This window comes from Rhea pennata, chromosome 2 (genome assembly GCF_028389875.1).
Source record: "Rhea pennata isolate bPtePen1 chromosome 2, bPtePen1.pri, whole genome shotgun sequence".
In the NCBI taxonomy this organism is placed as follows: domain Eukaryota; kingdom Metazoa; phylum Chordata; class Aves; order Rheiformes; family Rheidae; genus Rhea; species Rhea pennata.
Genome location: NC_084664.1, coordinates 7593956 through 7606808, shown reverse-complemented (window position 1 = coordinate 7606808; position 12853 = coordinate 7593956). Strand labels below are relative to the sequence as shown.

Sequence of the window (12853 nt, the reverse complement as noted above, 5' to 3'; positions counted from 1 at the left end):
ATAGAGAATATATTTCTCTCAAGAATTTTGAGATCAGTTTTCTGTGAAGGGAAGGATACCTAATATCCCAGTCGAGCTAGTTGGTAAAAACTAACTAAATTTGATTCTTTCCAGTTTCTAATTTTTCTTGCAATGATTGAAAATTATTCCTAGTTTTCCCTGCTTCTGGATGAAAAATGCTTCAAGTACAATCATTTGCCTTATGAAAATAAAATTAACCTTACGAGATTTGAATGGTGCTGCTTTTAGATTGGTTTTTAAACAGGAGGGTGAAGCCTGAGCTATGCTGTAGGACTTATGCTAAAACGAAAGCAGAACACATTCCGAACACATTCATTCTAGCTTTTGCACTATTTTCAGTTTATATTCAGATGATCCAATTGCCAGAAATAGGCACTTAATTAAAATGCAGGTCGGTTGTCTTGTACGGATAGTTTGAATGAACCATACAGAATTCATACTGACTTACAAAAGCATTAGTTTTTGTAAATGTAATGTGGTAACAGCCTGAAGACTTGTTTCGATACTAATTCTCTTTCCCTTGCTTTACAGGAAAATCTTCACTGACGATTCAGTTTGTGGAAGGACAGTTTGTTGATTCATATGATCCAACTATAGAAAACAGTAAGTAAATAACTGACAAGCTACTTTTCAAGTGACTTCTCCAAATGGCCCTAACTCTTATCAGAAGTCATTTTGACTATATATATGATATTTATGTGGGCATTTACATATTGATGCTAAAGCGCCTTAATTCAACTTAACAGTTAAAGTACTCTTAAACCAATGGTTATCGCACTTAAAACACTGCAGCTGGGAGATTGTTGTGTGCATATTTTTCCAAACAATTAAACTATTTTTTTTTAACACAAAAGGAAAAAACAGACCAATCTGGCTAAAATGTATCTGCTTCTTGTGTTAAGATATGTATATTGTTGAACACCTGCTTCACCTAGGATCATTCAGGGCAATTCAAATTAAGTATGTCATACCTCTGTGAAAATATGTTGCTGTATGGAAGTATTCTTAAAACTTCAAATTTCACATTTAATCAATATATCTAGATGAATACCAAAGCAATTCCAGAAACAAATGACTACCTTAGAAAGTAGACAGATTATGGTCATGATAATGTGAACTGTCTTTAAATAGCTCATTTCCAGTTGCACGGTAACAAGCCTTGTGCACAATCAACTTGCAGCAAATACTGGGTAACTCGCCTCTCAAGTGATTCTCCCCCACCCCTTAGCAGTTGTTTTAATATTAGTGTCTTTGTGAATAGCTAGCATAGTGGGTAAGTAAAGATATTAATACTAAAAATACTGTCAAGAGCAATGAGTCACTTGAGAGACAAGTTACCCAGTATTTGTTGCAGTCCTGCCACCTCATGATCTATCGGTGGCCATAAAGTACTTGAGCAACTAGATGTTTTGCTGGGGTAACTGGCACAGTTTTAATCATCTGGCAAGCAAAACCTTGATTTCGTGATGGTAAACCTGGAGCTTGTATTTTAGTGACTTCTGAAATGCAGTGGTAGTACAAATTTTTACAAATTTGGACTTGTGCAATAGGATATTGAACTTGTGTGTTTGTCTGGAAATCTGAATGAAGTATCAGGAGGGAAAGGTTACTTCTTATATATATCCTAATAATTAGAACTCAGTAGCTCTCAGGATATTTTACTCAGGTTTTACTCAATTTTATTGTCTAAACTAGAATTTTAGTTACTACTTTTTGAATAAACTTTTAACTTTGCTACAGCAAACAGATAACTTGTTCTTTGACCCAAATGACCTGTTAATCCTTACATGGATGTCATTATTAAATACCACCATTAAACCCTGTTATTAAATTCCACAATCCATTATACTTTGTTATAATTAAGGTTTGACTTTGAATTAAAGCTACTAAAAACTACTGGGTTTTAAGTTTTTGCATCTTAAATCTTAACATTGCTGGGTGGGTATTTTTCCACTGTTATGAAAATATGAAATGCTTAATTTTCTTTTAGTTTTATGGAGGTATGTGAAGTGAACTAGTATAAAGCTTGAGAGAAGGAGCGCAGTCTCTCTCTCCAAAATACTGCGTGAATATCTTGTTTTGACACCTTGGTACAAGGCTGACTTTTCTGATCCTTCACAGGTTCTTTTTGTTCACTGAAGCCTATTGTATGGTGTTCATAACTGAATTGGCCTATAGCTATGTATATCTTTTTCTCTGGTAGCTTTTCTGAACAACTATATGAAAATATATTAACTTTAAACATCACACAGATATCATCGCCTGGATTTGGTTAGAATCTCTGAGGCATCTACTATGCTTGATGATACACGTGTATATAAAGCATTCGGCTCTGGAGGAGTTCTGGGTTTATTTGATTCTTAAAATCTGTACTTGTTACCTGATTCAATTCTGAACATTAGGTATATCATGGCTTTAAATTTTTATCTAGAGGTGGATTGTCTTGAATAAGCTGTTCTCTTTCACTTGTGTGTGTTTTTTTTTTTTTGGGTTTTTTTTTTGTTTAGGAAACAAACAGTATTATTCATTTGGCAAAAGTCTTGTGATCTGTGGCATGGCTGAGGGAATCTACTCTCTGAGAGGTAGAGAATTGGAAGGCATTTCTTGCATCAGAACTTGTTGCTGGGGTATAGGGGATGAAAATGGAAAAGATTTGCCCTGAGGTTCAAAACAGTGGGAAGTCTGTCTGTTCTCTAAACAGTAGAAGGCTTGATAGGGAGACTCTGTTAAAAATATTTCTATGAATAACAAAGGAAATAACTTTCAGATTTGCCATTGAAGTATAAAACATATTGAAGGTTTTTTGTTTTTTTTTTAAGAAGGGCATGTGAAACTTCAATTTTGATCAGATTAGTATAAAAACATTCTTTTGACTCATTTTTAATCTTTTTTAAATGCTTTTCTTAATTTGGTCAATCAAATTTTCTGACTCTGTCAGACGTGTGTTTCTGATTCAGTGCAGGGTCGTAAGATACTGGAAGTGTGTTATTAATTCTTATTTTCTGAGCTTGTGTTTTTGAATCTGTAATTAGCAGCGCTAGTAAAAGGACTTGAGAGTTCCAGCTCCTGGGCTAGGAGTGGAGCTGGAAGATGTTGCATTTTTTCCAGTGTTTTTTAGCAGTCTACAAAATCTTCAGAACTTTCTCATTTAGTGGTAGTGTCTACTATAGTGCCACAAAACTTAAAATGGAAAAATAATAGCTAGGTAATTGTCTGTGTGTTGTCTGTTTTGTGTCTAAAAAATCGTTACTGATAATCAGTATCATCAGCGCTGTTAAAGTATTGTATGAGACTGTAGTATGGGACTATTAAACATTCACTAGCACCAAATGGTGCACCAGAGTTAATATTTTTATTGCTACTAGCTTAATCTTTATAATTTATGTGTTTAAATGGTAAGACTGACACCAAACGTTGGAGTCTAAAGCTTTGTAGTTGAGCTCTTATTGGACAAAGATGCACAGTGCACAAGCCTTCACCTGTAAGAACATGGCATTCTAGTATTTTTACTTTCCAGTGTAAAAATCTTTACCATTCTTTGAGAATGGTACAAGGAAAGTAAGCTGCATCGGATTTAATTTCGGTGTTCATTAAAGTCAGCACTGCTTCACTATTGCATTTTCCTTTGACTGTATTATGTTAGATCTGGAAAAGTTAGTTTACCTAAGTTAAAGAGCATATTGAATTCAGCTGCTTTTAGCAAACCTGTGTATCAGAGTAACTTCTAGGATTTTGTGGCAGCAGTGGAGGTGAGAGTTGATTATGTAGCAAAACAAAATTTCTTAAAGCCCCAACAGGAGTAACACCACAGTGGGTAGCTATTCTTAAGGCAACCAGCTTGAAGAAACAGTAGAGTAATTCCTGATAAAAGTGTCGGAAGGAGAAGCAGAAACGTGACAGAGTGGGAATCTGGATACTGAGCTGGACAGAGCTTTGAGGCTGGTTTAGCTCAGACATTCTTTTATTTTGCATTCTCATAAAGACTGAAAGGATTTAAAACTCTTAGATTTTATTGGAGTAAAAACTGGAATCTTAATTTGAAAAACAAAGCAGATAAATAGGTCGGAAAAGGAGTAGAAAATGAAGACATATACAGCGCTCACTCTGCCCCCATCTTTGCAGGGTTGTCCTTATTTATCACTAATTTGGTGACTTTGTATTGCAGCAGATTTGATTTGATCCCCCTGGTCTCAAAAACGTTCTTGTTGCAGCTCCCCTGAGGCCTAGCCGGCTGCTTTTGTTCTTCAGAGCAGTCTGAGAGATTCCTAGCACTGTGCTCTGATTCCTTCCCAAGGGATGGAAATGAGGCTTCTGAGAAAACTTAAGCATAGCTATATTGCGTTACACATCTCAAAGGTTTTAAAAGATGTCCTGACAGATCAGCAACAGGTATTGACTTTGGAATGAAGATGAGGTAGACTCTAATGGAGGGCTGCAGAAAGTAATAGCTAAGGAGCTCTTACAAGGTGGCTCTATTTAGCTATCAGTCATTAGCTCTGTGAGAATAATTTTACACCACTTTCATACCTTTACTCTGTAGTGCTAGTGATCTCAAAGTCTGTATCTGTATGCTTGATGCTAGTTTCTTATCATAATAACTTGCTTACAGAGCAGCAATCATTTGAGTTGTGTATGAATAGTGATGCTCTACAGCTGATGAAGTTGCAGCGTAAGTTACACTTCCACTGTCCTATCAGAGCTGCAGCACCATCCAGGGCTGCACTCTGCTTGTAATCATAGCAGCAGTTTCTCTGACTGCAAAGTGGCTTTAGTTTCTTTGTAGCTCTGCTGTTCACTGCTACCCCCTTAACTGCATGAATACATCTATTTGGTGCTGTGCTATTAAGTGCATCATCAAATTATTTGAGTTTCAGCAATGTGTCAACACTGTAAACAGTTGCATTCATGTGCCTGAGAGTTAAAAAGCGGCAGTGCAGGAGCAGAAAAAATAGGTGAGGGTGGGAACTGCAGCTTTTTTCCTGTAACTACACTTGAATCATCTGTTGCAATCTGTAGGCACGTCCTATTCTGAGATGTGTTTCAGCAGAGCTAAAACAGGCTTTGCCCATACTTCGGCTGACAGGCAGAGTTTTGCAGATGGTCACACTATGACTGTGACTGCAGAGATGTTTCTGGCCTGCGGAAATCTGTGCTTGCCGTCCCAGGAAGAGCTGTAGTGTGCCACAGCTTTTTACTGATCCTATTATTACTGGCATTTCTCTTGCTGGTAGGCACAGTGGAGAACAACGTGTCCCAGACCGGTGGTTAACTGAACCGGAAGGGAAGACTTCCTCAGGGCCAAGGAGAGAAATGTGTGGATTGAGTAGTTGGTGTAAACTGATCAGTTTACTAATCGTGCTTATATGGCTTCCCTGAGATTGATTCCTTAGCAAGCTTCAGCAAAGAAATGGGAATTATTAATTACGACTTCATCAGCACAGCTTTGTGTTCCAGAAGTAGGCTGTTCGTAGTGCTGGAAGCCTGCGCTGGCAGTTCCCCTTGCCCAGTAAGGTAACTCCTCGGCTGGTTTCCTTAGCCTGACTTTATCACAGTTTTGGGTTTTTTCTGTGATTTTTCTTTTTTTGGGGGGGGGGGTGATGATGCCTTTTGCTTAGTCTATTCTAAGCTTCTAGAATGATCTGAAGAAGCTGCCACCTGTCTCTGTCCCTTTTTAAGTATTAGCTTCATAAACTTCTTGAAAGTACTTTCAGAGTGCTTTGATATGTTTGTGAAGTGTCAAGGGATGAGAAACTTAATACATGTGTTACTGTATTGTGTCTCTCCACGTGAATATTTTTCTTCTTATTTGAAGCAGTGACTTTTGTATACAGCAACTCTATGTGTTAAGGTGTTCAAAGGAACTGTTGCTTCTGTTCCACCATAGTACTCATGTTAGGCAGAAAGCTAACTGTGGTTTTGGACTCCTGCCTCATAATCCTGAAATTGCGTACAGTGATGACAGCAGTGTCCTGACTGTGACTTGATGGTGGCTTGTTCGCTCTGTTTGCGCATCAGCTATAGCTGACAAACCTCTTCGGGGATGGACAGGATATGGTAGGAATCCTCTTGTTGAGGCTTTGTTCAAATGACACTTACCAGTGATGTTATGGAAACTATATGTATGCTTTAGGCTGTGGTTTAGACAGTGCAGAGCTAAAACTAATGCAGAATATCTATTGAATGACCCCTTTCTAAAGAGGTAAGTTTTAAAAATCCCTTTGATTTCCTAGGCACATTGAATATTGGATATTCCCCTTGCCCAATAAGGTAACTCCTCTGCTGGTTTCCTTAGCCTGACTTTGTCACAGTTTTGGGTTTTTATATTCCAGTGTGATTGGATATTCCAGTGTGAAGTCAGCCCACTTACTCAAGATATTGTTCACATTGTGAAGACTTGACAGGGCAACAAGCATTGCCAGGAGGGAGGAGGAGGGTTGGCCAGCTTCAATTTGTAGGAGATACTGTTGGTGGGGGGGAAACACAACAGGAGCAAGCATGAGATAGAACAGTTGGACAGAGAGCATTCAACTTTACAGCTTCTGAGAAGCTGTTAGACAGTTTAGGATATGGTAAGTATGTCATTTTAGTGTTGGCTTTTTTCCCCGCTCATCAGTCTGCAGAAAGATGCGGTTTCTTGTGGCAGTTGGTACTTGGGAAAAGTGCTGCCGTAACCAGAGGATGACATAAACCTTATTCAGTACATCAGCAGTGTTCAGTAATCATTTTGGCCTTAGTATTGCACTCAGCTCAAACACAAAGCTTTGCGTCCGGGTTGGTGTGTTCCGGTTGGTTCACATAATGCTCTCTAGTACGTTATACTTAAGACTTATGACATTGTTTGCTTTGGTAGCTGCATAATACAAACACTGAGTGAAGCTTCTCAGCTCACAGCAGGCATTGGCATTTCATAAAGCCTCGGATGAGAAGCAGCTCTCATCTCTTTTCGGAACTGAATGTACTTCCTGACTGAGGAATAAATGTGGTGAGCTTCTAGCTAAATTTTGATTATTTAGGTTTAGCATAATCAAAGTTAGGCTCTATGTGTCTTGCCCCAAAGATTTTTTTTTTTTATCTAGATCATTTGCCTTACAATATTTCTATTTAGGCTATTGATCTTGCTGAACTACTTTGAAACTGGGGAAAATATCCTGTGCTCAGTTTAAAGTCAGCTTTGATGCTAATAGTGTTTAAATGTCTCAAGTTACCACAAAATATAGTTGCCCTGAAGTCTCTTTGAAATACATGTAAAAAGCTTTTGTCTTTTCCTTTAGAGTTATTTGAAATTAAAAACTGCTGCACCCAATGTGGGAATCTTCTGAAATTTGAAATTGCAATGTAAATTTCTTATTTCAGTATTTGCAATATGATAGTTGAAAGCACAGCCACCTGATTTAGCCTTTTACTGCTTAAAACATACAACTAACCTTTTCTCTCTTAATGCTTAAGCTCTCAATGGTACAGAGCAGTGGTTACTGATCTGTTCCTTGCTTATAACTCTGAAATGTGTATGTATTTCTTGTTTGTTGTAGCTTTTACAAAACTGATCACAGTAAATGGCCAAGAATATCATCTTCAGCTGGTTGACACTGCTGGCCAAGTAAGTAATCTTTTTTTTTCTTGTTAGTCTTTCTTCAAAATTAAGACAACAGGTATTCATAGTCTAGTAGAGCTAAATCAGTAGTGATGCATGCGTTCAGAACTGAAGTTTAGTTTAAATGATACTTCATTGTTAACTCACCAAAGAGCAATGGTTTTATAGTGTTCATATAAAAGCTCCTTCCCCCATGCTGTCTATTGCTGTCTAAACAGTAGCTATTTTTTAAAGTAGGTAATGTCAAAAAAAAAAAAGTGAAGAAGGAACTGTGTTAGCTTGAATGTACCAAAAGTTTATGCTTGTAAGCAGCCACCTTAATGTTTATGGACTAAACTGATAATCCTGCTCTGGATAGAGAACGTCAGTTCAATAAATTGGCCGAAAGTTGTTCATGACTGTATTCTTTTTTGTATGCTCTAGTTACATCACGGTAATTTTGTATCGATGAAATGTTCCTAAGAAGTAGACAGAAATGCATGTAGGCAGCACTTGACCAAGCTACCAGTATGCTAGTACAGTTTACATTTTTAATTAAGCGATGGTTCATGCACGCTTCTGAGCTGTAGCGAACAGGAATGCAGGACAAGACCCTAAAGAAGTGTCCTGTGGCATGGCCAGTAGGGTTCATGAAATACAAGTATTCGTTACGGAGTGCTGCTTGTCAGAACTTGTAGGCGAGTACACATTCCAGGCACAAAAATGCGCTGTCTTTTGAAAGACTTTATTAAAAAAAAGAGGGGGGCGAACTGGCACTGTTAAACCCCTGTTGTTTTATCCTGAATTTGTTATTGTTTGCATGATCTTACCTACAGTGAGTCTCTGATATTAAGGCTGTGGGTTTTTCAGAACTGGGTAGCGTTAAATAATCATAGCATTGACAAATAAGTTCTTAGTACTTAAGGCTTTAAAGCTGCAGGAGGACACTTGGTCATACCTCGGGGAGTATTCAGAAGGATTGTAACCTTCTAGGCATGATCGATGCCTTTCTTTGAAGGGAAGTGTAGGACTGAAGAATAACCAGGCTTTTTTTGTGTATTGGAAACTTGTATTGACCAGTAGCATTGTATCCTTTTAGAATCTGTCAGGTAAGTCCAGAGTAATCAGAAACAGTGATACTGATCATATCTGATGGGGCAAGTGTATGAATGAGAGGGGATATTCTGCAGAAGAGAGTGAGGCTGAGAGATGGACACACTGTGTTGGAATAGTTATCTATGAAGTGCGAGTAGCAGAGCAAACTCGATGGGTTTGGCCTTGTGCCAAAAGCATGCTTTCCTTGCTGCTGGAATTGTAGCACAATTTGTAAAAGGAGGCCGTGTAACCTCTCCAGGAATATCTGTTGCACAAGTTTATTTTCAAGGTTGATTTATTGTTGTACAATATTATAGAACTCTAAAGTACTTTTTTTTTTTTTTTTCTTCCAATCTGTGGTTATTTCCAATGTTGATTCCTCCTATGAAAGACTTGAACTTTGAGTTCTGGCTCATAGGGTTAGAGGGGAGAGAAGATGCTGGGTGATGGAAAGCATGGTTTGAACAGATCTCTCTCCAAATTCTGTCTGTCTTAATGATCCGTAGGAGTCCTCGTGTGTGTGTATATAACATAGCAAAGATTATATTGCAGATTTATGTGATGTACTTAATAACCACGTTGTGTTGTCGCTTACCAAAGTCCTTGATTTTACTCAAGAATTCCAGGAAGCATACTGGTGGGCGTGTGGTTGGATATTTAGTTAGTTAGTTCAAACAAGCCAAAAACTTTCAAGTCATGAACTAGAAACAGTTGAGGTTATGGCACTTTTTTTTTTTCGGTACTCCTTTTCTGTCCCATACCTCTTTACCTTTTGTGACAGTCTACTCAGATTTACGTAGTTCAGTAAAACAGATGTTCCAATATGGGATCACGGAAGAGAAGTGTAAGAGAGCGTCTTACCTAGACCTGCATTCCAACTGTGACAGTCATGAAGAATTCCAGATAAAGTCAAATAACTGGAGTTGCACTTTCACCTGTTTTTCATGCCAACTAGCTCAGGTCCGTTGTTGTTGACTTTTGGGTTACACAGCCAGCTGAAGTAGCAGTTTGGCATTTGAGCAAAAATGGGGGTGGGTTGTCCTCAGTGTGTAGCTGTAAAGAAAACTAAAGGCATCTTTTGACAAGTGTTATTCTGGAATGTTTTTGGCTGAATCTGTGAAGAAGCTGATTTAAAAAGAGTTTTCCCATTTGCCTGTTAATGGAAATTTGATTTCTTTTAGCTGTCTAGATTTAAGCAGAATGATTGCACTGCTCCATCTGTTCATTCCTGACAATATACATAGAGGTTATGTTAATTTTAGCTTTAAAATCACTTGAGAAACATAGGTTGAAAAAACTGAGAACTGAAGATGTATGATTCTTGTCAAAATGTAAATGTTCCCTGAGAACATCTATTAAAATACTTAATTTGGGGTTTTCTTAGCATGGGATTCATAGTATTTGTGTTGCATTTTCTGCAGTCTTTCAATCTTATTTAAAAACTACTTGTTCATTAATCTGTTAGGTCAATTTGTTTTCTATACGGGAAAATAAATTCAGTGATTGATCTTTTTTTTTTGAATTAAATTTTTGCCATATAATAAAAACCTCTAGTTCTCGTAAAGCAACTGATAAATAATAATTTTTCCATTTACAGTTGATAAGCCTTAGTTGGTTGATAAGGTGCAATTACTCAGTTACTTGCAGATCTCTTAAATAATTTTGGTATGATCAGTGCCATTTAAAATATCAAGCTGCTAGATCCTATCTTCAGCTGTTGAAATTTGGAATTTGATTGAAATGTTTAACTAGCAAGATGAGAGGTATAATTGCTAATTAGTGATAGTACTGAGTGGATGTTTTGTACTAACATAAATGATAATTAAGCACAGTAAAAGGATTGGGAATAGCTTTAGCTGATTCGTAATCTTAGAGGGAATAAACCCAAAAGGCTGTGGATTATTTATTTATTTAAGAGTATACAGACCAACTCAGGCTGTATCCTAGGCTTGCCTCGCTTTCTTCTAATTTGGTAAAGATTCCACAGGTAGCATTATGATGAAAAATCCCTCAATTCTTGAAGTGCTGCATATACAAGAAAGTCATGCATCTCACATCTCATTTATAAGACGGGCTTAACTGCTGGTGGTCTGCTAGTGTCAAGTTCTGAGCTGTGGCAATAAGTAACTTTAAATGCAACATTCCTTTCCACAGGATGAATACTCCATATTTCCTCAGACGTACTCCATAGACATCAATGGCTACATTCTTGTTTATTCAGTCACGTCAATAAAAAGGTAATAAAATCTATTATATTCTCATAGTTAACGTAGCAACGAGATACATTCTGGGCTCTCAGCTCCTGGCTCTGCTGTGTTTTCTTCACATGTGTATAATTCATTTATTCTCCCTTTCCCTTATAAGTAAAATGGAAATAAAAATCAATGGTTTTCCAGAAACTTCCCCTCAGATCTAAATGTTACAGGCACTTTGCTGACTAATAAAAAAGATGCTGTGTAAGAAGTGAGAATAATTGAGTTGTACTGAGGAGGTGTAAGTAAAAGTACATAGGTTGATTCCAGAAATGGACTTGTACAGTGCCCTTTCAGCTAATGTTTACTTTTGTGAACTACTCAATCAGCTGTTAGCTCAGTGTCTCAGCCTTGTAGCTTGCTACAGTACTGGTATTTCTTTTGACTTCCTGTCTTGGATTGTTCTTGTTAATCATCAAAAACTTCTATACAGATAGCAATAGAGGACTTTTAGCCTGTGGACTGACTCTCGCTGTATTGAAGCAAGTATCTTGACAAATTTCCCAGGGTAACTCTTCCATCCTCGTAGTTGGCTGTGGTCCGTTCCAACATGAGGACAGATTCCATCCATGAAATCCATCATTTGCTTGTAAGAAGTATGTTGACCGTCTTGTGAGGGTTTGTCATCTGCTATTATTTTGTCTCCTCCGTCTGGTTTTCTTGGTTTATTTAAATAGTGGTCTGAATAGGTCCTTTTTTGGTATTGTACAGCATCTTCATTATCAGCTAAAATAAGGATTAGTTGAGAAGTTTTTGTTTGAGCAATTAAGACTTGAGGCCTTCCACTTTATCATTAGGAGGGTAAGGGAGTGCTTTCTCTTCACACGTAATAACTAGTTCTCCAAAAGCTAAATGGAAACTTGTAAGCTTTTATAAATTGCCTATCTTTTCCTCTGAACTAGATAAAATTGGGCATCCAAAGTGCTCTTACAGTAGACTATCCTAAAACAGGTAGAGCAGCTTGGTGGGGTGTTTTTGTTTGTTTTTTTTGCTTGCTTGCTCATTGACTACTCTGTGCTTCTCAAAGCATGTGGTCTGATTATAAACTTCCTTTGCTTGCAAGGCCTTCAGTGTTGAACAGATACTAAAGATGAGAACCGAGAATGGAAGATTCCTAGTGCTGGGAAAGTAGTGCTGGGAAACTGCATGATTTGGAGGAAACACAACAGGTGTTACACTTCAATGTAATCTAGAGAAACTAAACTACCTCTTTTTTAAGTCAGAGATTCATTGTTGCTGCTGAGCAACCTTATATGAAATACAAGTATTCTTAGCCTTAAGTAGGGATTCATCCACTTACCTATCAACATTTTCTCTTTACTATTATTTACTGTTGGGACACAAATGTCTTTGACCAAAATCAGCATAGATGGCTTGGAGGCTTCTACAGCTTATGCTGTTTCCTGATCAGCAGCTCTTGCTGACTTGCTCTTTGATAGTTACTGCAGTCTTTATCTGATGGTGTCTTGCACTTAGCAGCTCCATGAACTTAACAGCTTAGAAAAATGAAAATTTGTTTTCTGTGGTAGCATTCCAACACTTAAATAGAAAGAAATTGTGGTGAAAATACTGATAGAGTAAGATATGCTTAGACTTCAGGTAGATACTATACTCCTCAGTATTTTAATCTTAAACAACTTAATACAAGTTTTTCTTTCTTTCTTTAAACTTCAAAGCATCAATAATTATGTCTTGTTCTATACGTTACCATGTGTTCTGTACCAGTACAGTGTTTAGGCAGTGGAACAGATCTTTCACAGTACTCCAGCTCAGATGACTCACCTAGGCAGTCAGATTACTCTCACCGTCTTGGTTTCTGTGACTTTGGTCAAAGTGTATATATTGCTCTGAGTATTGATCCAGCAAGGTACCAGCTTTGGCAGAAAAGAATACAAATATCCTTAGGAAAAAAAAT

The 12853-nt window shown here is 37.5% G+C and overlaps 1 protein-coding gene across 2 annotated transcripts in view; it reads left to right on the top strand.

The window, feature by feature from the left end:
• The window catches only part of RHEB (Ras homolog, mTORC1 binding), a 42903-nt gene that overhangs the window by 19040 nt on the left and 11010 nt on the right, over positions 1-12853 (top strand). For both annotated transcript variants that reach the window (XM_062567658.1, XM_062567657.1), the window contains exons 2-4: positions 553-624; positions 7551-7618; positions 10841-10923. In XM_062567658.1, the coding sequence (XP_062423642.1) occupies positions 553-624; positions 7551-7618; positions 10841-10923 (223 nt within the window). The remainder of the gene's footprint in view (positions 1-552; positions 625-7550; positions 7619-10840; positions 10924-12853) is intronic.